The sequence below is a fragment of the Maylandia zebra genome, linkage group LG7 (genome assembly GCF_041146795.1).
Source record: "Maylandia zebra isolate NMK-2024a linkage group LG7, Mzebra_GT3a, whole genome shotgun sequence".
Lineage (NCBI taxonomy): Eukaryota > Metazoa > Chordata > Actinopteri > Cichliformes > Cichlidae > Maylandia > Maylandia zebra.
Window position 1 is genome coordinate 60,698,740 of NC_135173.1, and position 26,906 is coordinate 60,725,645.

The window sequence follows — 26,906 nt, forward strand, 5'->3', positions numbered from 1 at the left end:
GTTTTTTGTTACATTTATCAGTGTAAAATTTATTAATTTAAGCTGTAACAAGCCTTTGTGAAATCTAAATTTAATGTTATAATGGCATCTCCCAAGTTCTGTTGCGTAAAATGAAATAATCTGAGGTGCAATCTGTGAGACCGTTTATCTCAACATTCTCAGGTCAGAGCCATAGAGCATGTCAGTCGCATTGCTGTATGCCACTGTAACTTTCTAATACAATCTGAGAGCCAGAAATTATGAATTATGATGAGCAATAATTATTACCATTTAAAACATCATAAATACTGTAATATTAATTATGTAATGATCAAAACAAGCACATTTCTAAATGAATTTAGCTTTTAGAAAGTGTTGTTTTTGTCTAAAAAGCTGTGTAAAGAAAGAGAATTTTGAGTTAGTTCTTTCTGAATATTTATAATACGAATATTCTCAACTTGGCCCAGACTCAGATGAAGCAAATTCAAATTGGGTAGTCTGCAAAATGTCCTTTCAACAAGTGTATTTTCATTTCTTTTTTAAGTGCATTTCACTTTATCCACAAATACTTGGTGGAAACAAAATAATAATGCAGTGGTTATGATAATATAACAATATAATTAAAAAAAAAAAAAGACTTTCACATTTTTAATGTTGTTGTGTGAGCTGACATTAGTGATCTCTTAACATGTTACACTACACCTTCCTCTATGAACTTTAATGTTTGTCTTGATGGGAACAAATATTAATTAGCAATATGAGTGACTTAAGTTAGGTAAAAAATTTTACCTAAAAGAAAAACCTTTGGCAGTAGAGGATGTGAAATTCAGTAGTTTATACAACAGTTTAAATAGCCAGACAGTCTGTGATATGCTGTGAAAGGTAATGTAGATCTCCTGTGTAGCCAAGTTCTTTTTTGTACTTTATTGTGATCACTTTTTAAAATGTTCCTATTTCTTTCAGCTGATAAAAAAAAGAAGTTTTCTAAAGTGCGATGGAGATCACTGTAAATGTTGCAGTAAAAGATTATTTGACAATGTGGCTGTATTGAAAGCTGCTTTTGGAGACACCCCAATAATGATTGAATATGATGACTTCATAAAGAACTTGGGTCACTTTAAAAAAAAAAAAAGTCATCCCACTATCTTACTTACTTAGTTGCGCATTAAGTCTCAATTCTGAACTGCATGCAGTCACTTTAATAGAAGGTTGTGTGCAAGGGGCATGAACAGCTCACTGTCAGCTAGACTACCATGTAGAAGACACAAAGCTCAGAGTGACTATAGTAGAAGGAACAAAATGTTCAAAGGCCAGTAATACAACACATAATACAAGACAATAAAATACAAGCAGAAAACTTGCAAATTGGAGAGGAAATTGCATCTCACTACATTAGAGGATCGTCATTTAGACTGGAAAAAATTCTACTCTATTCTGTTGTTCTACAAAAAAGCCCTACGTAAAGCAGGAATATCTTACTATTTATTATTCAAGAAACTCTATTAGTAGCACATCTCCTAATCCGAGGTTTGGTGGTTCAATCCCTGCATGTCAAAGTGTCCTCGAGGAAGATACTGAATGCAGAAAGAGTTCATAAATGAATTTAATTTGAATCATAACATTTGTAAGAAATGGATGGTAATTAAATGTAAGAAGCAAAATCTCAGGACTTGATTGTAGAATTTATTACAGTGACAGTAATACATTTCTGTCTGTTCTACAGTGGGGGGAAGTATCAAAAGGAAAACTGGTATAAAAACACCATATTAATATAAAAGCATAGAAATGTCAACATGTGATATAAAAAATTAAAAAAAATGAAACCTGCCCAAAGAGTTTTTGGAATTCACAACACAGTATAAATGAAGTACAGAACAAAATGGCTAAAGATTAAAGGGCAATTAGCTAAACTGATGTAATCAATATCTTTTTGTTTTCACTGAGTCTGTTGTTAATTTTAATCTTGTGAATTGTTTTACGAAGCTATCTAAAAACATTTTTTAACCGAAGTACGTGCACACAGAAAACAATAAAATGAGTCACATTTCCTTTAAGAAAATGAAAAATATCAGAAGTAATTTTATTAATATCCAGATATTATTTTGCCTATAAGCCTGATGTCACCGTCCTGCAAAATCCTCAGCATTCTTAAGTAGTTGGTGCTGTCTATAGAGACAGGCATACAGGACGTGTAAAGGATGCTTTCAAAGGAAAAGAACATGGTTGTTTAAAAACAATGAAAAGGTATAAGGTATTTTTAGGTATAAGATTAGTTAGGTAAAATAATACATCACAGGAAATGGAAACAAACATGTAATCCTTTTAATACAGTCTACACAGATGAAGGTGATCGATGTGATATTTGAACCGTTTAGCGATGTACTGACTTTTCCCATGTGACTGTTTTTTAATCATAATAAAATTTATTTATAGAGTATAAATTTTACGCCTCATTTGTTTGCGTATACAACCTTGATCTAAAAAATTAGAATCCATTGCAAAAATCCACAATGAATTATAAAAAATGAACAAGGCTGAAAGTAAGCAGTGTAAAAAAAGAGAAGAAAGAAAAATCAAATAAATAATCTTGTCCCTCACATATGGAAAGTATAGCAGTCTGCAAACAGGAGGCTTAATCAGTGATCCACAAGATTCTGTCAGTATTTACAGACACATGTTCATTCACATTCTGGTCTCTTCTGGTGGTCCATTCATGTAGTGCTGAAGTGCCTGGTGTAAAGGCAGCCACTTCTTTATTGAAGCTTTGATAGCTATAATCCATCTGTAAAGAAAAACAGAAACGTCAACATGACAGCATCTTTCAACTGTTGTTTTTAAAAATATATATATTTAAAAAAGCTTATGTACGAGATAGTTTGATAAATCCTGCAATTGTCGTCTAATTTAAGCAGCACACTGGGATAGAGAGTGGAGAGTCGGAGGGCAGAAGCAGCAGCAGCAGCACACTGAGAAGCAGACACAACAAAAACACACTAGAAAGATGTCTTTGTGTACAAATAGAGTAACAGAATGTCACCACAGTCCCTGGCGTTGTTGGGTCAAATAGAAGACGCTGTTACAAGTCAGTCACTTTTGATACCTAAACCGCACTCATACAAAGCTCTCTTATACTGACACAGGTGTACTAAGTGCAAGATCACAGGGGTTGCTGTTCCTAGTACTAAGAAGACATGCTGGTCAGCCAACAAGCTCACGTACTAAGCCTGTGAATAAAACAAGAGTCAGTTCCTCACCGTTTATTTTCATTTGCGTTTTCAGCACACAGGTAGAAAGTTCTGAACTCATCAGATGGAGGTTTCAGCTCAATGATTGAATTCTTGGCTCCATAAGACTGCTCTCGCACCATGTAACCCTGAAGGTAGATGCCACCTGAAGAAATGATGATAAGATGAATATATGTTCCATTTTTTTCACAAATGTAGTCACAATGGAAGGTCACCAGACCAGATCATTCATTCGCAGCAGCAGGTCATGTATTTGCTTTCCTTTTTCAATCAAAAGAGCAAAACCACCTTTCAGCATTTATTATAAAAATAATTTCATTTAACTGGTAAGTGGTTATGCAGACACTTGAAGTGAGATTTTAAGGGACAAAACACTGTGAGACATAACCAATAGGTTTGAGTGATTGGCTTACTTGTCCTTACCTAAAAAATAAAAATGGGAATAAACATTAGTGACATTTTACATTGTATTTATGTCATTACATTCATGCTGGTAAGGCATAAAACTAATATGAAACAGAAAGTAAAAAAGCTCCACGGTGGCTGTTACAGTAATTTATATAAGACCAAGGTGAAAAAGTATGTTTCTGTACTACAGTTTCTGGCCAATTAGAGAAGAGTGTATACAATAAATTGTTTCTCACCATTGCACACAGACCTGTTTTAGAACATCTGTATCATGTTGAACATGGGTCTAACAAACCCACAGAGATCCATTATTTAATATACAGAATTCCTTTGAGCCTTTATTCGATCCTTATTTTGATTCACCAGTTCATGAAATAGGCTGTCACCAACTTGCCGCTTGCTGTGGATGCACATATATACATATGAGCTGAAAATCAGCCTTGTTGACTGTTGCCAGCTTATCAGAAACAGCCAATGCTGATGATAGCGCTGATGTTTTTTGTTGTGTCACATTAACGTTTCCCCGTCAAGTGTGTTGTTGAGATAAAGACCATGAACAAAGTTTATGAGAACAGTATTTTTTAGAGTGAATATTTATTTGTTTCCCCAACATAAAAGAGGAATAAAATAGGACAAGAATAACATGACCAAAGAGTTAAAAATTTTCACAGACAGATTTTAAAACACTCCTGTGGCAGTTTATTTACTCCTATAGAAATGTATAGGTTATAAAGTCATGATAACTGACACAAATAAACCTATTAATGAAAATGAGCGTATAGTTTGCTTTTCTAATGAATATACCAAATTTTGCTATGAGATTGGCTTGGAATTTAAAAACTGGGGCATTAGCAGTGTCTCTAAAAAACTTGATTGAATTCCTAATACACAGAGGAGCAGATAAGTAATAATAACACCACTCTAAATGTACAGACGAGTACTAGGGCCACATTAAGAAAAAAGAATATTATTGATCATTTTAAGACTAAAGTTACACTTTTGACAAAAGTAATTCTATTTTGAGAAAAGAAGTTGAATTTCTATTTCTATTCCTATAACTATTACCTTTAGTGTACAGAGACGAAAATATTTGCTATTGCATAAAGCTCAGTAAGCTGTTAATTCACCTGTAGTACACTCCCGATCAAAAGTTTAAAATCATATTTTGCAGGGTCTCTCGCAGCGCACCATCACGGCTGAGGTGGGATGCAGTAAGACAGTCATTTGGAATTTCTTAAATGATCCTGAGAGTTATGGAACAAAAAAGTCAAGTGGAACACCGAAAAATATTTCACCAGCAATGAGCCGGAGGATGCAGTTGGCTGTCCGTCAAGACACTGGATGATCCTCGACCAAAATTAAGGCCGTTACTGGTGCCGACGGCAGCCTGATAACCATCAGACGGCATCTGATACTGAAGGGCTTCAAAAATAAAAAACATCTTCAAAGGCCTCGTCTCCTTGAACGCCACAGAACTGACTGTTTGGATTTTGCAAAAGAGCACCAAACATGGGATGTTTCCAACGTTAATGCCGTTGAGAATACCATCACATTTTTGGACCATCCTGCATGTTCCCTTGATCTTAATCCAACTGAGAACCTTTGGGGATGGATGGCAAGAGAAGTTTACAAAAATGGACAACAGTTTCAGACAGTAGATGCCAATGCTTTGTGCAGCCGTCTTCACCACTTGGAGAAATGTTCCCACTCACCTCATGGAAACGCTTGCTTCAAGCATTCCGCAACAAATTTTTGCAGTGATCAACAATAACGGAGCTACTCATTACTGAGTTCATGTCTGGATCTTTGATTTCTGTTTTTTTTTGGGGGGGGGGGGGGGTTATGGGTTTTTTGAAGGTGTGGTCCTGATCTTTTGATGTAAAACAGCCAGTTTCAGTTTAAGCATTGTTTTCAATAAATTGAATGCTCAGAAAAATGTTTTGTCTCACTCCCATTTCTTCTTGTTGCATGTTGAAGCTTTACTTGGAACCTTGTTAAGATCCAACCAAGGAAAATATGATGTTTTTTGCCATTTTTCAAGTGGTCTGAAACTTTTGATCAACACTGTATAAGTAAGACTAGCTTAAACTCTGGAATCTTGACTTTGAAAATGATATAGTTGATAGTACACCCTTAATTTTTACTGATCGTTAACATCTTATTGCAAACTTCAGTTTTGTTGTTGAGAGCCCAGCACTGGTACTTTCTGGAATTTTCTGCTTGTGACATTTATATGACATCAAATAGTTTTTATAATTACAGTCAATTTTTTTGCAGCCTTTTTTCATCAACATTAAACATTTTAACAGAACTGTCCAAGGCTGTGGGAAGCAGGGGTGCTGAGGGTGCTGCAGCAACCCCTGTCACCAAAGACAGACATCACAGTACCACCTGCCAAATGCTAAAAAAAAAAAAAAAATCAATAAAACACCAGTTCTGTCATTATTTTTCTCAGAAATATTTTTCCCTTCCTATAATTCTGGAACTGCCACTGCTATGTTCCATGTCAGTGTTTAAAACATGATGTAGAGCTGTACCTTGTGCGTGAGTTGCACGGATGCCACTGTACAAGTAGAGGCACCCATCCTTCAGAATGCAGTAGTGCTGTACCCAGGAATCCTTGCTTTTATCCATTTTATGAAGCAATCCAAGACAGTCTGGATTTTTTACAGCCAGCGGGGGCAGATTAGAGTTGTGTTTAGTGACATCCACCCAAACATGGTTCTAAAACATAAGAGTTATTTGAGATCAGTTTAAGCTTAAACTGGTAGTAAGCCACCACAATCAACAACATGACCTATTTACTCCAATCTGAGGTAAATGTTATATGCAATTAAATGAACATTTTCTGTAACAAGCCCTCTTTGATTTATGAAAATATAGAACTTACTTGTGTAATGGTATGGGTAGATTTCTCCATTGCTTCCAGCCATCTGGAATCCAACAAGACAAATAAGATTTTAAACATGGTTTTTATTTCAATTTCTCTCTTTCGCTTTTTGAAGAAATAAAGAATATAGACTGCAGTTTAAAGAACTGCAATTAGAATTCAGAATACAGAAAAAGAAAATGGTACATAAAAATATTTTAAATATGTTTGGTTTGGAAAGTTATATCTGTCATTCTACCTTTTCATTTCCTGGTTGGAAGTGGCGCAGAAGAAGTAAACTCGAAAACCAGACTGAGGATGACACTTAAACACAAATGGTTTTCCAAGTGAAGTGTCTGGTCCCACCTCAGCCCCTTCCATCTTTATTGCTGAAAGTGCCTGCCTTTTGCCTTCATCCTGTAATGACCATGAAGTAGCGCCAAAAGTACACAAAAATTTCTTTGTGGACTGTTTGATTTTGATGACCTGTATCATGCTTACCCGTTTGTGTCTGTAGTAGTAAAGGCAGCAGTCATGCGTCAGTACAAACCACCTCTTTCTCCATCCTTTAATCAGACCAGACTGAGTACGCTTATGAAGGTAACCACGACAGGCTGGTCTCGGTGCGTTAGGACCACGAGCAATGTCTGAACCAACAGTCAATGTCAGAACATCTGGACCTATAATATCAACAATATCACAGTTACCATCTAATTTACCCTTCTGGCCTCCATATTGGTTCTTTATGAATCCATTCCACAAATGTGCTTTATTGTTTATAGCACAACACACCTTGTCTGGCTAAATCAGCAGCTTCAGAATGAGGAATGCTGGTGACATCAATACCATTGACAGCTAGGACATAGTCTCCTAGCATCAACCCAGCTTCCTCTGCAGCTCCATCTGAAACAGAAATAAATAAATGTTAAACTAACAAGGAAACAACACGATGTAAGTTATCAAAACAAATGACAAGCAGAAAAGCAAACACAGTCCTTACGGTACATAATTGCACAGAAATTTTTTCAAGTATTACACAACCTTTTTGTGGAGTTAGATTTTTGCTCATCTGCCTTCCCATTCTAAATACATAGGGCTGAGCCCATTTGGTTTGGAAAACCAAGATTTTTTTTTCAGCTATCTCCAAGTCAGGTCCTATTTCAACAGTAACATAAAAACTACAGAAGAACATAGTGGAGGCCTAGTCCCCCTTATACTAGAAGCTTATAAAGGGAAGATTAAAAATAAATTGATAGCTAAACTTTATCAGAACCTGCAATCACAGATCAATCAACCAATTATATTAAAATTAAATGGGAGATGGAGGCTAAAGTCAACATATCAGAGGAAAGTTGGTTAAATATATGTGGAACACAGATGAAAACTACTAGTTCGGGTTACTGAAGGGAAAAATGTTATTAGGTTTTTTATAACCCCCAAAATAAAATACAAACAAACTGGTCAACCGAGAGACGCTGCTGGAGAAACTGTGAGGAAAATATGGCAGATCACTTTCATATATTTTGGAAATGCCCAGTAATCCAACCATACTGCAGTGAAATGGTGAAATGGTCGAATCAATTTACTTGGTGACTGGTCTCAAATTAAATTTGGATTTCTGTACTGTGTATCTGGGCGATATCCCATCAGCAGTCTTCTTAAGGGACAAATATTTGATAAATATCCTGTTGGGAGCGGGTAAAAAAGCTCTTACCAGGAAGTGGCTGGAGAAAGAGCACCCAACAAAGAAAGATTGGATAGGAATAATGGAGGAAATATACAGAATGGAAAAACTTACATCTCTTTTGAATCTCAAAAGGGACCAATTTCATAAAAACTGGAGGAAGTGGGAGAGATTTGTTGAAGGTGGAAATGTGGGATGATGGGTGGTGGGTTATATAACCAGAGTTTAGCTAAATATTTTTTAATGCAACCACTGGAAGAAGAAAAGCCAGCTAAGGATGTGGCCACTGCTTTTAGAAGGCATAAAATAGACTGGAAATACCCTTCCGAACATCACCAGGGGTGGACTGTAAAGTGCTACGTAGACTTCAGCAGTAACACAAAACCTGAAGACACCTAAAAAGAGGTGGAGGGGAGCTCCCCCAGACCGGGCAGATATGAGGGTTTCACTGTGCCAAGATGTTGTTGTCAGTGTGTATTATGTTTTTTGTTTTTTTTATGTGGATGAATGTCAAAATTATAAAACTTTCAATAAAAATAAAGTATATAAAAAAACAAGAAGTAAAGTATAAATTTGCAGTTTTTTACTAACTCATGTTTTATACCTAATTCTTGATTCAATTTTATTTATTTAGTGCCAAATCACAACAAGAGTTGCCTTAGGGCACTCTATACTGTGAGGTAAGGACCCTAAAATAATACAGAGAAAACAGAGAAACCCCAACAATCTAATCGCCCTACTACATGAGCAAGTGTTTTGGTGACAGTGGGAAGATAAAACTCTCTTTTAATAAGGAGAAACCGCCAGCAGAACCAGCCTCAGCAAGGGGCAGCCATCTGCCACGACCATTTGGTGGTGAGGGGAGGAATACAGGACAAAGACAAGTAGTGCAAGAGAGTCAGAGAATAATAATAAATTATGATTAACTGCAGAGTGATGTTTTATATGTGCATTGAAGGACATATCGTGGTCAAAATTGACTCTAAGACTCCTCACAGTGCTACTGGAGGCCAAGGTAATGTCATCAAGAGTAAACATCCAGTTGGATTCAATATTTCTAAGATTTTTAGGGCTAAACTATACACTAGGGTGGCTGTAGCTCAGGTGGCAGAGCAGGTCAGCCACTAACCAGAAGGTCAGTGGTTCGATCCCAGGCTGCCTACTGGCTGCATGCCAAATATCCTTGGGCAAGATATTAACCCCGTGTTACTGGTGGTGGCCAGAGGGCCCGGTGGCGCCAGTGTCCGGCAGCCTTGCCTCTGTCAGTGCGCCCCAGGGCAGCTGTGGCTACAATGTAGCTTGCCGTCACCAGTGTGTGAATGTGTGTGTGAATGGGTGAATGACTGAATGTAGTGTAAAGCGCTTTGGGGTTCTTAGGGACTGAGTAAAGCGCTATACAAATGCAGGCCATTTACTAACCTATAGCTGAATTAAACATAATCTTAGTGTGTGGTGAGGTCTCTCCATTTACCTGAATGTATTAGATAGATACAGTTCAAACCACTGCAGCGCAGTACCTGTAATTCTTACACCATGCTCTAATTGCAACAATATTGTTGTTGTTGTTATTATTATTTTTATTATTGTTGTTGTTGTTGTATTGTATGGTATGGCCTGTATTTGTATAGCACTTTTCTAGTCCCTAAGGACTCCAAAGCGCTTTACACAATCAGTCACCCACCCATTCACACACACATTCACACACTGGTGATGGCAAGCTACATTGTAGTCACAGCTGCCCTGGGGCGCACTGACAGAGGCGGTTGTGGTCAATTGTATCGACTACTGAACTGAGGACTAGCAGGATAAGCACAAAGATGAGTCCACTGTCAGAGGCCATAAGAAGATTATTTGTAACCTTCACTAAAGCTGTTTCTGAGCTGTGATGAGCTCTGAAACCTGACTGAAACTCTTCAAATAAGCCATTCCTCTGCAGATGATCAGTTAGCTGTTGGGTACTCTTTCAAGAATTCTTGGGACAAAAGGAAGGTTGGAGATTGCCCTATAATTAGCTAAGACCGCTATTTAAGTAATAGTTTTAACTACTGCCAACTTGAAGGTCTGTGGTATGTAGCTAATTAATAGTGATAGGTTGATCACCAAAGTTGTTTTCTTTGGTTGCCTCCCCAATTGGACCAGTAATGACATGTTTAGCAAGTGGTGTCCAAAAATGATGTGGGCTTTATAAATGATTGGGAAATTTTCTACAGAAAACCCAGTCTTGTTAGGAGAGAAAACATCTATCCCACTTTGGATCGAGCAGCTCATGGATGGGTCTCATTTCTAGAGATCTGGCCAATTTTATAAACCCCTCCCCCAAAACGTGACTATCCAGAGTTGGGACCAGGAAGCAGAGTTGCAATCTTACACACCTCTCATCACTGGCTGTGTAGACTTAGAGACTGTGTCAGCTCCCAAACAGACAAACCAAAGATCAGGTAGCTGCTCTGCACTGTTGCCACATGGCATTGAAGAAGATAACAGTGGATTAATTATATCTTTAAACTTAAACCCTCTGGAACACAAACTTGGAGTAATCAGGACCCTACAACACCGGGCAGAAAATGTTCCCTCTAAGCCAGAAGGGGAAAGGGGGTAAAACACACATGTAAAGAAAGCTCTTAAAACATGTGGTTCTCCTAACTGGGCTTTCAACAAATCAGCAAAGATGCACAGAGCAGAAGGTCAGACACAACTAGGGAGAATCAGGACAAGCAGAACAATATTGTCATCTCTTATGTAGCAGGTTTATCAGAGAAACTCAGGAGAGTCTTCTCCAAGCATGACATCCCAGTGTACTTCAGACCCAGCCTCACACTCAGACAAAAACTGATTCATTCCAAGGACAAAACTCCCGTACACAACCTTAACAATGTAGTGTATGCTGTACAGTGCAGCAAGGAATACTCAGACCTCTACATTGAAGAAACCAAACAGCCACTCCATAAATGCATGGCACAACATAGAAGAGCCACCTTGATGGGACAAGACTCAGCTGTCCATCTGGATCTAAAGGACAAAGATCACTCTTTTGAGGATGCCAATGTTCACATTTTGGACAGAGAAGACAGATGGTTTGAATGAGGAGTGAAAGAAGCCATCTATGTCCACTGTAAACGACCTTCTTTGAACAGAGGCGGTGCCTTACAACACCAACTGTCTGCCATCTATAATCCAGTTTCGAGATCCCTTCCCAGACGCCTAAACGCCCACTCACATCCTGGGCCATCTGACCTCAGGAAATCACATGATAGGTTGGGGCTAGATCTCACAATGGATTCACCTGAAACCCTGATTGTGGCCCACACCTGTTTTCACACCTTGGCTCGTGTGATTAGGTAGAGGATAAACAGCAGGTCCACGAAATGTGTAATTACATTTGCATCCTGGTTACTTTTGCAATGCTTAAATTCCAGAAAATAAAAAAAACACGCAAAATAACAACTACAAAGCAGTTGAGTCAGCACTATGATATAGAAATTTACTTACTTGTGTCAACCTCTGTGACCACAATGGGTTTAGAAAACTGTATTCGAAAGCCCCAGGGATATTCTCCTGTCCCTTTGCTGATCTTAACAGTCCTCTCTCGAACTGGAAGATGTTTGAAGATGATGAAAGAGATGTTTAACAAGAGCAGCAAAATGTACATATGCACAGCAGGTAAAAAAGGTATTGAACTCATCACCAATTTTCTAGGTAAATATCCAATGTACACAATCAAACCAAATATGTACATGAATTAATTTATGTGTAATAATGAGAAAATGACACAAAATCGTCATTTTAATAGCACTCTACTTTTTACACAGTCATACTCACTATTTACAATTCACACCCCAACGCATACACCCAACGGGCCACGTTTAACACTGACAAGCAGAGATAGGAGCAGGCAGGTCTTCATGCACCCGTGTTTCCTGCACCTTGTCTGGGGCAGAGGTTGGCTGGTGTTCCAGGGTCAAGCCAACTGCATCCCAGGGTTGCTGTTGGCTCTGGGGATCATCCATTCATCCGCACTTCGAAGGGCAGGGTGGATGTGGATGGTTATCTGTCTTTGTGCAGCTTCATGAGGGGTGGGGGGGGGTTCCTCTCCCTGCTGCTATCCACTGGTTGTTGTTGCCCCACCCACAGGATATGGGCATTTGCTGGCTCTGGGGTGCCTGGCTGGGCGATTTGGTGTGATTGCTGACCTGCTGCCTGGTTGGCTTGGACATTTTTGTTGCATTGGGGCTCCACCGATTGCGCCCAGGTCATTTCCTCGGATTGTGCTGGGATGGCCGGCCTCTGCCAGGGTCAGCTGCCTAGTGCCTCTGGTTCTTTAGCACTCCTGCCTTTTAGCCGTGGGCTTCCCTCTTCCTTAAACCGGCGGGGACACACTTTGGCCTCGGATTTTCAACACTCTTGGGGGACTGGGTGGGGTCTTCCCCTGTCTGTCTCTCGTCCCCAGGGGACGTTGTTGCAGTCTCTCACCCTCATTATCAAGTACGTTTCATGACAAACACCCATGCACAGGCACTCACATTCTTTCTTTCTCTCTCTGTTTCACACAGACACTCACACACACGCAAAATTGTATGTTCCTCTTGGCAAAGCAAATGTGTTTGGCACCACAAAGCATTTAGATCATGAATCTGGTTGCTAAAACTTCCAGACAGGACAGGTTACTAAAAAGAAAGAAATATATTTACTTAGAGGATTGTTAGTTTGTTCAATACTTATTTCACCCGCTGTATGTACACTACCGGTCAAACGTTTTAGAGCACCCCGATTTTTAGAAGATTATGCAGTTTAATGCCTCATTGCACTCTGAAATGAAAGCATATTACAAATAAGCAATGCAAAGCACAGAAATCGTGGAATCAATTTATAGAGCAAAATGTATTCTAAACGTTTGACTCATCAAAGTAGCCACAGATATAACAGCTGAACATGCCCGTGGCATTCTTTCTACAATAGCAATCAAATATTCTTCAAAACGTTTTTCCCATATCTGTTGCAGAAGTTCCCATAAATGTGTGGCACTTGTAGGTTGCTTTGTTTTCGCTCTTCTGTCCAGTTCATCCCAAACTAGCTTGATGAATAGTAAGTCTGGAGACTGTGCTGGTCACTCCATGTTTTCAAGCTTACCATCTTGTTCTTTTTTCCTGAGGTAATCGATTTTCTTGCTATAGGATGAGCTCTTGACCAACTAGGCACATATCAGACGGTACTGCATGGTGCTGCAGAATGCTGTGGTAGCCGTTTCTGTTCAGGGTGCCTCTCACTCTGTACAAGTCACCACCCCCTGATCCAGCAAAACAGCCCCAGGCTATCACACTTCCTCCTCCACGTTTGACAGTTGATGCCACACACTGTGGAACCATCCTTTTGCTTACTTGATAGCATCCAAAGATTCCTTGTGATGAACCAAAGATTTCAAATTTTGATTCATCAGTCCATTTTCCAGTCTTCTGTAGTCCAGTGGCAGCGTTTCATGGCCCAGGCAAGCCTCTTTGTTTTATTCTGACGTCTTAGCGAGGGCTTTCTTTCTGCAGCTTGTCCTGTCAAACCTACAGCTTGAAGGTTTTCTTCACAGTTGAAACTGAGAATTGCTTACTACAGTTGCTATTAAGCTGTGCTTGAAGCTGTTGTCCTGTATGCCGCAAGCTGTTAACTCTCAGAAACTTGTTCTCTGATTCAGTTGTGGCTTTGCATCTGCCAGACCTCTTCCCGTCAGAGTTTGCCCCAGTTTATGAGTGCCACTGTACTCACTGACACCTTGACTTTCTTTGCAATTTATCTGTAGGAAGACGTACATTTTTAAGTGTTATGCTGGTGTGGCTCTCTTCCATTGTCCATTTTGTTTTTTGCACTGTTTTTTTTTTTTTTAGCAACACACTACTTTCTGCAGTACAGTGCTGTTCAACTGATGCTCACGAGGGTACGGTACCACAGTGTGTTCCTACACTGCTGTTATGCAGACAGAGGGGGTTGTAAGTAATCCAGAAAAGTTGGAACACCTGTAGGAATTAGTTGCACTAGCTTTCAAGGCTTGATCAACCTCCATTGCTGCCGAACAGCTGCACTTTTTTCAGTTTTGGGTAACCTTACCTTTTTTTTTTAACCTCTGGCAGTTCACCACGTACCTTTGTACCATTTCAAGCTATTCATTGGAGTAGAACTACTTGAACTGCAATAAATAACTGGAAAAATTGGGGTGTTCTAAAACGTTTGACTGGTAGTGCTAAGTTAAATTCACAGTAATATCTCTGCAGTACTCAAGAGTTTCTCAGTAATTCTCAGTAACAACTAGGATTCAGTACTAAATGACCTGTTACTGTCATTAAATTAAATAAAGTTAACTTTTTTGTAAAAACACAAAAGCTACAGCTTACTTGAGACGGCACGAGTTCTGGTGGTTAGGCTGGTATGAATTCCCCCAGAGCCTACATTATCTCCTTGAAAAATCCATGCTGATGAGTGGAATGTTTCTGTATAAAAGCCCCTGTCTTCATTTTCTTGAAATGCTATGTCCATAGAAGGCGTGTCCTCTGATACTAGCAAAACAAAGAAAGACACAAATCAAACAAACGAACACTAAACAGCACAATTCATTACATATAGATGCATTTCTATATCTGCAGTTGTCAAATCAGCAAAGAAGTGTAAGGAGCTTGGAAAGAAAGCGACTTAAATTTTGAATACCTGTCCACCTGGTTGTATAAAACTGAAGAAACTTCGCAGATGAGATGTGAAACATCTTCACAAAACTTAAAGAAGTCCAGTCACTTTTTATGGATAATAAACAGATAATACAGCATTCTGCTTGCACCACTTACAGGACTGGCAGATCAAATTTAATCACTAAACTTACTCTTTATGACATTTTTTCCCTGACATTTGTTCAAGCTTTCCATCAAAGTCACCTGATTCCTCTGTGATGTCACTGGTGATTGAGCTTCCTCCAACAGAGCTCCACTGCTTGCTCTCTTTGAAGAGCTTTCGCCTTTTAGCCAAGTGTTCAGAGCCACTTGTTTCCGAATCTTTATGAACCACAGGCTTCAGATGCTCCTTGATCTCTAAAGAAGCTGGGAATGGTCATGAAGAATCACAAATAGGTGAGTTTTACATAACTAATTGGCTGAAACGAATTTAAATGAATATGAATGGAAATAACTTACATTTAGATACAAACTGTTTTTCAGTCCTGTTAGTTTTACTAAGCGTCTCTTTTGCAAGGACCTCTGTGTCTTTAAAATCTTTTGCTGGACCTGGTGATATGCTTGCAGGTTGTCTTGAATTTTCTGTGTCGATTTCCAGATAATCTGTCCTCTCATTTATCAGTGGGAGAATAGGGTCGGTATCTTCCATGTTTTCACTAGTTGGTTTAGGTTTAATGTCCTCTGTAACCTCATTTAAGTTTAATGATTCTACATCTAAGTCCTGCAAGAGGGACATGCATGGGTCGTCCACAGCATTTCTAAAATCCCTCTTTAGACAACTATCCAGGGATAATTGTGAGTCCCTCTGCAAGAGACTTGGCTCAAATGCACCATCTGTTATTGTCTGAACTGAGAACTTGCTATATCCGGGTAAAAAAGAGACTGAATCCTTCTGGTTTGCATTTTTAACCTCATTGTTTGCAGGTAGTATTTCTGGGTGACTCTGTAGCATATGTTCCTCTGAGCCACTGCAGGATGGAGGGATGACTTGTATAGAAAAAGCTCTTCGAGTTAGCTCTTCTGTAAGGGGCTCTGGACTGTGATATTCTCCTTCTCCAAATTCTTGGTCAAATCCACTGTCTGCTACTTCACATTGATCAACAGTATATTCACAATCATCAGTGTCTAGACTTTCCATATCCTTATAAATGCTCAAGTTAGTATCATGTTGACTGTTGAAGTCATGTCTTTCACAGTGTTCAGTGTTCATGATGATTTCAGGATTAATCTCAGAACCAGTCACATAGAATGGACTGAGCAATGGCTGTGCTCTGGCATGGCTGTCTAGAATTTCCGGAACTTGTTTTAAACTCCCTTTGGTTTGTGAAAATGTATCATTTTCTAATCCAAATGCAGATAACCTGTCATCGCCCTTTTCAGTCCTTTCTAGCTTCTCTGTCTGGAGGGGAAGTGAGCACATGACCAAAGAGGAAAAAGATTCTCTGTAAGGTAGCTGGAGATCTTCCTGCATCAGTCCTAGACCCTGTGACATCCCAGGAAATGTTTGACGTCTTTTCTTGGGTAATGAACATACTTTGTGTTCGACGGTGGCAATACTATTATTTCTAATCCAGGATTTTCTTTTCTGACTATTGATGAAGTCTTTCATGAAGCTAGACCTGTTGGTAGACATCAAGGGTCTCATGAACACTGGGTCATAATTGTCAGATTGTGATAACTCATCAAAAGAAGGTGGCAGACCCCCTCTTTCTTCTTCTTGTGCACAAAATAGACATTGAAGTTCCTCAGTGGAGGTCAAGTCTCCTCGTTTATCAACAGCTGGACTAGAAGTGTTGATTCTACAAGAAGCTAAGTCTTGTGTCAGACCTTCTAAACTATTGTTTTTAATATCTGCAAACTCTTGGGGTGGGGGGATGTGCCAGAACCCATCACCAGAACTGAGACTTGTATGGAAACTTTGCCTCTTTTCTTGAGGTTTAATATTTAACAGCAGCGGTGGGCTTGATAGATGATCTGCCAGTTTAAAGTCTCCCGATCCTTGTTGTTTGTCATCACTACAGCATTGACTGCAGTCTGGATTGTCCCATATATTTGCAGATCTGGCACATTTTGAATCACAATAAGGCTCAGTTTGTTTACTTGTGGTTCCAGTGTGATCTTTGTCATTATTGTTGTGATTTTTTTCCTCATCAGTGACATTATCCAATGGTTGTTCAGAAGACTCATTGTCTGGCATCCATGTCTCCTCAAATTTGCTCTTAAAAACCTCAGTACTGGACCAGCTTTTATTCATGAAAACAAGTGTGGTCTTGTTGCCAGATGTATTAAGCTGAAGTTTTAAATGTGATCCAGTGCAGTTAATATTCAGGATGTTAGTAACTGGAATTGGTGAGTGGATTTGATTTTCAGATAAGGGTTCTTGTGACTGCTGAAACATAATATTTGGTGATGAATCTCCTGTTACAGAAACTGAGGTTACTATTTTCACTCCGTTCTTCTCGTCCTTTGTTGTTTTGGTATAAATACTCTTTTGGTGTGCAAATGAATTCAAGTGATAATCTTGCTTAAATCTTTTCTCCTTGGGTTCAGGATTGTTGTATTTTTCCTCATCTTCAGATCTTGACAGTACATTTTCCTTTCGAAAAGAGTCTGTTTCTCCCTTTTCAACAATGTCATCTTTGGTGCAGACAGTGCTTTTGTTCTGCTTTTTAAAGATGTATGGTGAGATACTCTCTGAAAGAAAAAGCAAAATAGTGAAATAATTATATTAGAGGATGTTTGACAGTACAAGTATTATAGTGCTTACTCATAGTTTGTTCTGGTTTCTTTCTAATATTGTAGGCCCTTTACTGTAACAATATAAAGCTCAAATGCTGTTGTGAGTTAGTGCTACATAAATAAAATGATATAACACAATTTTCCCAACACTACAAAATTACTTTGGAACTGGTGAATTTCATTCTGGGGTTGCTTGATTGTTGGATACCTCATGCATTGAGGTTTAAGTACTGATCAATACTTTTGCTTGTTTATTTTAGCTTTTTCTCCATAAAGTTAAAAGCCCATTAGGATTCAACATTATACTAGTTATGCCATAAAACCCACTATTATGAAGCTGCTATTAGTCCTCTACCGGTCTCAAGAAGTACTTGCACGTTGTATGCACGTGTGGAGAAAAATGTGAATCAGCTAAGCACAAGATTAACCTCACTGCGTCCTCCCAAGCTCCAACTCACGTTTGTTGCTGCTGGAGCTCTTCCTCCTCTTGCTATTTCTCCTTCTCCCCCTCTTGCTCATTCTGAAATCCACCACAGTCTCACATCCGCTGGGAAACAAAACACTGAACGAAGACAAACAAGTGTTGTATTTTTTATGGGTATATGTACACATTTTGGCTCAATACATTTTCAGATTCCAGACTAAGCAGATCATATGTCAGTTTGCTCTGACTGTTTTAATGAATGTTTTGCTTGGCATTTTTTACACTGACATGAAAGCAATTATTAAAGAAACAGAAAATGTAAATCATTAAGATGCTTAATTTTCAGTATTTATCACCATTTTTTAAAAAAAATACAAACACTAGTAATTATTGAAATGTCTAATTACTGTTGAACAAACTGATACAAAAGGAAAAATTATAACCTGGCAATATCCAGTTATGTACAGAAAGTTTATGCACTGGTATATAATCCTGTGCAACTCAGTTAACATGTGCATCAAACAGTTTCCTGCTTAAGAAGCAAAAAACAAACAAACAAAAAAACCTCCTTTTGTCTGAATGAGCACCATCTATAAACAGATAAAACATCAAAGTGTGTTAACAAGTTAGAGCTGACACCTGGTTTTGTTTTGTTTTTTTGTTTTTTGTTTTGTTTTTCTGAGAAAGACAAGAGATGATTTTCAATAAACGACAATAATGTCAGTAAAGTCAGACATGTGACTTATTCAAATGTGAAAATTAGAGCTGTTAGTAGGGGTGCAACGATATTCGTATCGATATTGAACCGTTCGATACAGTGCTTTCGGTTCGGTACGCGTATGTATCGAACAATACAACATTTGTAATTTATTTTATCAACTTTCCTTCTGACGATGCTGTCTGTGTGGAGCGCTCAGTGTATCTGCGTTCGACTACTCCGCCTAGGCTGCACTGTCGAGCGCAGATCCACTGAGCGCTCAACACAGACAGCATAGTCAGAAGGAAGAGCGCAGGGCACCTCCCCCACCCTCATTCAGATCTGGCGTTTGGAATTATTTTGGTTTTCATGTGACGTATGACCCTGAAGGTAAGCGCGTCATGGACTAAAGTAAAACAGTATGTTGGATGTGCCATGCAATGCTCAATTACATGGGTGGGAACTAGTGTGTTAGCGCAGTTAGCTCGTTAACGTGTTGGCCGTCTAGCCCCATGCACGGGGCGATCGGCGGTAGCTCGTTAACGGAGATTTGCCATGTTGTGGTGTTAAGGTCATTTCAACGAGATTAACCTGAAAGCACTAGTGGGAACACAACGAATATGACTGCACATTTACGCCGACATCATCCTAGTGCAAAGACAAAAACAACAAGCATGCTACTAACTTTAGCCGAGTCATTTAGACAGCTGTTAGCACATGATTCTCCTTATGCTGCTGAGAATATAACCCAGAAGAAGCAGATAGTATAGCTTTTATTTTGGAAAGAGACATTTCTCTGTAATAAACTCTCTTTTTCCAAAGATGCATGATTCCTCAATCAGATACAGGGCTTGCAATATCGCTAGCCTGACGTCCTGGGGCTAGCGATTTTTTCAGTCGGGCTACCAAAATCTATCTCTGCCCTGCCCGTCGGGCTATTGTAGGAAAAATATATGTCAATGCTTTTGCATTCTTTCAGAAATGTAGCTGGGTAATTATGTCATTGGCATCGGTGAGCCACTGTCAATATGTGACATATTGAAGTCGCGTTTGAATTTGCGCTTGTTTTTTTGCTTTCACTTTGCAATCGTGTGAACTGTGTATAGAGAGCGACAGCACTGATCTGTGAGTGATGATAATTTGTGCACCAATTCCTCTGACATCGTCTTATTAATCGTTAGCTTACTATGCAAACATGACAAGTGAAATCTCCCGCAGCTTAAACATGTGAGAGGTTGATCGCGCAGAGAATCGCTGAGCTTATGTGAGTCCGTGTGTAAAAGCAGCAGGATTTATATTTGACTACGATGACCTGGATGACTGAGAACCTTCACAGACAGATATATATTTTAGTTCTGCTGAGCCAAATAAGACAGGTCAGGGTGAAGAAGTGACAGCCAAAGAAAAGCTTACCACAAAACGGAGAAGTTATGACAAATCAGACTATAAGGCAAAAAGAAAGTGCAGCTTTATGGTTTCATGGACAAAATAATTTCTGTGGCTGCAATATGACAAGCTAAAAAACAACACGCACAAGGGTTAGGGTTAAATTTAAAAACTGTACTTTTGAGTTAAAATATATATTTATAATTTTAATAAATGACAAATTAAAAAGGCATGAACATTTTTTTTGTATCGAAAAAATATCGAACCGTGACACCAAAGTATCGAACCGAACCGAACCGTGAATTTTGTGTATCGTTGCACCCCTAGCTGTTAGGTTACTATGTTTAATGTTAGAAAGCTTTGCTCTATAGGGATCATGTTGACCAAGTAAACTTATTTTAAAAATAGAAAAACATCTGACTTACCTATTGATGTGATATCCTGATGACTGCTATCAAACCTTTATGTAGCAGACATGAAAAGATAGACAGACTGCCGGCGAACAGCTGCTTCTTTTCCACTGTCTACATTGCCTGTGTCTCTCAGACTGTTCCAGTTCTTATTGTTTCTATTCTTGATACTAAGCAGCTTATTACGCTTAATCTTGTCAGCCACTGATGATGCAGTACTAAGCCTGCTTATTCAGCTATACTTTTTCACTGGTCAATTGAAAGCAGAAAGCACATGATGCACATTTTTTCCTACATGTTTAAAAAGCATTCACCCCTATCTCTCTATGTCCTTTTTTCACAATACCAACTGTGAATAACTACCTCCCTTTTGCTCAACGATTCCTGCAATTATTTACTTTTTTTAAATGTTTATATTACACTTTGCAGAGCCAAAGCAAAGTGTTGAGTTTCACTAAAAAGACTATTGCCTTTTTGATGAAGGTGCTAAAGTATGGATGCCTCTAAAGAGAAATAGGATCATAACAGAACAGTTATATTAGCAGGACATTAGTTGTAATTAAAAGAATTTTAAATTCAATTCTGAATTTCAACAAAGGTCAACAAGAATGGTGACAATAGACCTTAGTTGCTGCATTCTAAACAAACTGAAGATAAGCTACAGATTTTAGATCAGTTGGAGAGAAATTCAATTCAATTCAATTTTATTTATATAGCGTCAAATCACAACAAAAGTCGCCTCAAGGCGCTTCATAGGTACAGAGAAAAACCCAACAATCATATGACCCCCTATGAGCAAGCACTTTGGCGACAGTGGGAAGGAAAAACTCCCTTTTAACAGGAAGAAACCAGGCTCAGGAAGGGGCGGGGCCATCTGCTGTGACCGGTTGGGGTGAGAGAAGGAAGACAGGATAAAAGACATGCTGAGGAAGAGAGACAGAGGTTAATAACAGATATGATTCAATGCAGGATGAGAAAGGAACCAGGTCAGAGCAGTTTCCACTTCGGGTAAGGAGACCAGACAATACAAGCATGCAACCTTTGCTTTTTACTTTATAAAACATTCCAAAAGGTAAATCTGGCTTCCTTACACAGACATGGAATTAATGGGGTTAGGTTAATTGGTTATTCTAAGTGTCCAAAGGTGTGAATGTGAGTGTGAATAATTGGCATACAAAAGGAGTCACTATGTTTGTTTCCTACTGTTACCAGTTTGCTCAAGTTGGCAAAAAACAAAGGAGAGTCCACACACACACTTTTTCCAGTTTATTTAATTGAACAGGCAATAAATTGTTAAAGTGTTAGGTATCAGTAGTGCATGGACGAGGGTAAGTACATGCAAGGTGTTGAATAAGGATGCAAGAACCAAAAGATAGCCTAACAAACCAGCACAATGGTGGAGCGGTAGATGGCGCCCAGAGAGAGCGAATAAACCAAAAGCAGGCTTTTTGCCCTTGGCCACTTCTGATGACCCACACAAGCTGTCAGGTTTATATTGTTGATTGTCATTATGCTTAGAAATATTTACTCATATATATATATATATATATATATATATATATATATATATATATATATATATATATATATATATATATATTAGGGGTGCAACGATATTCGTATCGATATTGAACCGTTCGATACAGTGCTTTCGGTTCGGTACGCATATGTATCGAACAATACATCAGATCATCAGAAACTTTATTGTCATTGTCATGAGAACAACGAAATTAAGAATGGTCCCCGATCATTGCATCGGGGACCATTCTTACAAAATTTTTAATTTATTTTATCAACTTTCCTTCTGACGATGCTGTCTGTGTTGAGCGCTCAGTGAATCTGCGTTCGACTACTCCGCCTAGGCTCGACAGTGCAGCCTAGGCGGAGTAGTCAAACGCAGATTCACTGAGCGCTCAACACAGACAGCATCATCAGAAGGAAGAGCGCAGGGCAAGCTAGCGAGACAGAAGTTAAGCTCTCCTTACAACATGGACCTCCCGCACCCTCATTCAGATCTGGCGTTTGGAATTATTTTGGTTTTCATGTGACGTATGACCCTGAAGGTAAGCGAGTCATGCACTAAAGTAAAACAGTATGTTGGATGTGCCATGCAATGCTCAATTACATGGGTGGGAGCTAGTGTGTTAGCGCAGTTAGCTCGTTAACGTGTTGGCCGTCTAGCCCCATGCACGGGGCGATCGGCGGTAGCTCGTTAACGGAGATTTGCCGTGTTGTGGCGTTAAGGTAATTTCAACGAGATTAACGCTGACAGCACTAGTGGGAACACAACGAATATGACTGCACATTTACGCCGACATCATCCTAGTGCAAAGACAAGTGGAAGCAGAAAAAAAGCAAGCAAGCATGCTACTAACTTTAGCCGAGTCATTTAGACAGCTGTTAGCACATGATTCTCCTTATATGTTTAATATGCTGCTGAGAATATAGCCCAGAAGAAGCGGATAGTATAGCTTTTATTTTGGAAAGAGACATTTCTCTGTAATAAACTCTCTTTTTCCAAAGATGAGTGATTCCTCAATCAGATACAGGGCTCGCAATATCGCTAGCCCGACGTCCCGGGGCTAGCGATCTTTTCAGTCGGGCTACCAAAATCTATCTCTTCCCTGCCCGTCGGGCTATTGTAGGAAAAATATATGTCAATGCTTTTGCATTCTTTCAGAAATGTAGCTGGGTAATTATGTCATTGGCATCGGTGAGCCACTGTCAATATGTGACATATTGAAATCGCGTTTGAATTTGCGCTTGTTTTTTTGCTTTCACTTTGCAATGACAGCACTGATCTGTGAGTGATGATAATTTGTGCACCAATTCCTCTGACATCGTCTTATTAATCGTTAGCTTACTATGCAAACATGACAAGTGAAATCTCCCGCAGCAAGCTTAAACATGTGAGAGGTTGATCGCGCAGAGAATCGCTGAGCTTATGTGAGTGCGTGTGTAAAAGCAGCAGGATTTATATTTGACTACGATGACCTGGATGACTGAGAACCTTCACAGACAGATATATATTTTAGTTCTGCTGAGCCAAATAAGACAGGTCAGGGTGAAGAAGTGACAGCCAAAGAAAAGCTTACCACAAAACGGAGAAGTTATGACAAATCAGACTATAAGGCAAAAAGAAAGTGCAGCTTTATGGTTTCATGGACAAAAGAATTTCTGTGGCTGCAATATGACGAGCTAAATAACCAGGGCTGCACATAAGTGGTCCGCAGGTGCGCATTCGCTGTCAAAATAAAAAACACGCACAAGGGTTAGGGTTAAATTTAAAAACTGTACTTTTGAGTTAAAATATATATTTATAATTTTAATAAATGACAAATTAAAAAGGCATGAACATTTTTTTTGTATCGAAAAAATATCGAACCGTGACACCAAAGTATCGAACCGAACCGAACCGTGAATTTTGTGTATCGTTGCACCCCTAATATATATATATATACATACATATATGGTGTCCAGATTGAGGGGCTATTAAATAGCCCCTCGGCAGTCCGATTGAAGTTGACTGCCTCACTACAAATCTATCTGACTTTCCATGTTTCACAGCTTAAGCCAGTGGTCTCAAGTCCCGCCATTACCTCTGGCCTCTGCCATTTCACATATTCCTGAATATTTATTTCAGCATGATCTCCTTTTAACTCAGTCCATAGAAACTTTTTCTCGTCATGACTCTGTCCTTGTCAATCACAATATACTCAATATAACTTCTTTTTAAATCATGCATGTTAAAGTCAGTTAACACTGATGGTTAGCGTGATGGATGCCAGCAAGCCTCCCCTGATACTGTTCCTTGAACCCACTGCTCCACCCTTCCCTTGCAGCTACAAGCCACACTGCAGGATGACTAAGGATGACTTTGCTTAGTCATCCAGACCAAACACTGAAGGCTTTTCTCCCCCACACAAGATCTGGGCTGTGTGCCATGTGTGCATTCTCCTTTGGTACAAAAAAATCCCAGCAAAGAAGAACACACACACACACACACACATACACACCCTAAATCACAGTAAAATGTCAGGAGATCAAAACTCCAGTATAACATTTTATTACAAAGGTAAAATGTCTTGATGCATGCTGAATCATCCAGGTAAGTGAATCCCAAAAGGTTGATACTGTTCATCTGGACGTAGCATTTTCAGTGGTAAAAACGTTTTGTCACTCATCCAAGTGACTTATTCTGTCTCAGCTGACTGCAGGTTTCCCCAATCTTATAAACAGTATATTTGCATAATGACTGAAACCAGCCCATGGAATGAACAATGGGCTGTGAGGTCAGTTCCAGGGACCCAGGGTCCATGAGCAGTGTGGACTCATATTATATTACATGTGTTTTTGCTGCACTGTGCTGCTGTTCATGTGTTCCCATGTTTGTAAGGCTGACAGGCTGGGTGACAGGCACCTTCAGGCCTGGTGGGTGTGGCCCTGCCAGGTGGCTGGCCAAACCTGAAGTTCATGCCACGCACCTGCAGCTGCTCAGCCTCGTTGGGGGAGAAACTCGTTGTGTGAAACTCCATGTGAGTTTTCCTAGTGAGCCAAGTTTAGTGAGTGTATGCCTGCTGTAGTTGAGTGTCCTGACAGCTGCCTATGTTATCCCCTCACCCCCCAGGAGGCAGCGAGCACGGGGTGTGCGGACACAGAAGTGGAGAACATGAAGCACTGACTTCGGGAGCAGAACACACAACACGGGAGTGCATGGGGATTTATTGTGTAATATTTACAGCACTGTAAATAAACGCACTGCTTTCATCACAAGAGTTCTGCATTTGGGTCCTTCTTCCCCACACCCCCACGGCCTGCCACCGCAGACTATGACACAGCCAATGATCAATGACCACTGATCAATGGCCATGAGTACTGTTCACAGAAAATTGGGGAATGGCTGCAATCACAGCATTGTAAGATGGTGAAAGATGAACGCCTCCTCAATTCAGAGATGGTCTTTCCCTTTTCACATAAATGGCCTCCTTGACTCCGTGCTCAAACCAGCGTTCCTCCCTGTCCAGGATGTGTACATCCTCAACATTGAAAGAGTGTCCAATGGCCTGTAGGTGTAAATAGACTGTGGAGTCCTGGCCGGACAAGTTAGCTCTTCTGTGTTGTGCCATCCACTTCTTCAGAGGTTGTTTGGTGTCCCTGGTGCATATATCATGGCAATCATCCTGGCACTGGAGGTGTGGTCCTAAACTTTTGATCAGCTGTAAAACAGCCTGTTTTCAATAAATTGCAAGCTCAATAAAATGTTTTGTCTCACTCCCATTTCTTCTTGTTGCATGCTGAAGCTCTACTTGGAACCTTGTTAAGACCCAACCATGAAAGATATAAAAAAAAAATTTGCCACTTTATTAAATGATCTTAAGCTTTTAATCGGGACTGTACTTTTGTGTGCATAAACTCATCAGCTAACACATCTGCTTTTTCAGCTTCTATCTCAAGCCTATGGATCTGCAGCCAGAGATCACAATCTGCTTCACACAGCTTATCCTTCTCCTGTGTCTCCTACTGTAAACAAACTTCAAGTTTTGCATCACTGCTAGGTCCATGGGATTCTTGAAAGAAAAGCTTAAAGCGAGGCAGGGTTGCTGGAGCTGCATTGGGCTTGATTTGGGCACCTGGAGGTGTAGCAAGTACAGCATGGTGCTCAGTTCTATCAAGTGAAACAAGATAAGCACTGCTTCCAGGAGGAGCTGAAGCTTCCTGAAAGGAGACATCAATCACAGTCACAGTAGGGTCAATAAAGACATCTAACTCGATTAGTCTTTCCAGCAACACCTGCTTACTATGTTTTTTGTTTGTTTTTTTACACCATGTTTTGGTATTTAAAGTTTGTAGTGATCACAAATACTTGGTCCCAACCTATCAGAAGATTGTGTTGTCTATATAATGCCTTCTTTATTTTATCTATTGACAAAAAAAACAAAACAAAATCATACGCAAACACAGAAAGGCACGTGATTAAACATGTTAATCGTCAAAATTATTTATTAATCAAATTGATATGTGTATTTTTTCCACACAAACAAAAAGAAGTTCAAAGCAACACAGAAGTACCCTGATATTTCATTGAACTCTCACATGATATTAAACAGAAGCTGAACACCCAGCTCTGTAGAGTGGCCAATCATACTGAAGCAGTGCACTTCATATTTTTGGCCACCAGATGTCACCAAAGAGGATTTTCTTAAAAAGCTTCAAGTAATGAACCCTTTTTTTTCTCGATACAATGCTTCAGAAAACTTCATTTGGCTATCACTAGTTTCTAGCAGTTGTCGCTAGAAACTATATTGTCGCATGTATACAGGGTACCCACAGTTACCTGTCCAGCCTTTCACTACAAACACTCTAT

The 26,906-nt window shown here is 39.4% G+C and overlaps 1 protein-coding gene and 1 long non-coding RNA gene across 2 annotated transcripts; one reads left to right on the forward strand and one right to left on the reverse strand.

Annotated features, from left to right (window-relative positions):
- Positions 1-1,649: 1,649 nt before the first annotated feature.
- Positions 1,650-20,659, reverse strand: pdzph1 (PDZ and pleckstrin homology domains 1). Its single transcript, XM_024803213.2, has 13 exons — positions 20,558-20,659; positions 18,084-18,187; positions 15,346-17,580; positions 15,091-15,252; positions 14,560-14,721; positions 11,675-11,776; positions 7,294-7,404; positions 7,003-7,181; positions 6,761-6,918; positions 6,523-6,565; positions 6,170-6,356; positions 3,234-3,369; positions 1,650-2,761 (listed from the first exon to the last, which is right to left on the reverse strand). Exons 2-13 carry the CDS (start codon positions 18,142-18,144, stop codon positions 2,662-2,664), a joined length of 3,636 nt encoding a protein of 1,211 aa, XP_024658981.2. The 5' UTR covers positions 18,145-18,187; positions 20,558-20,659; the 3' UTR covers positions 1,650-2,661.
- A 1,821-nt stretch (positions 20,660-22,480) lies between these two features.
- On the forward strand, positions 22,481-25,336 carry LOC143419732 (uncharacterized). Its single transcript, XR_013099745.1, has 3 exons — positions 22,481-22,605; positions 24,939-25,077; positions 25,170-25,336. It is a non-coding gene; the product is annotated as an uncharacterized LOC143419732 (long non-coding RNA).
- The last annotated feature ends 1,570 nt before the right edge of the window (positions 25,337-26,906 follow it).

Coding starts and splice junctions, on each gene's coding strand:
- pdzph1 (XM_024803213.2), bottom strand. CDS start 18,144: ATGAGCAAGAGGGGGAGAAGGAGAAATAGCAAGAGGAGGAAGAGCTCC. Junction 15,253..15,345: donor AAAACAGTTTGTATCTAAAT/GTAAGTTATTTC, acceptor GACCATTCCCAG/CTTCTTTAGAGATCAAGGAG. Junction 7,182..7,293: donor TGCTGATTTAGCCAGACAAG/GTGTGTTGTGCT, acceptor TTGATATTATAG/GTCCAGATGTTCTGACATTG.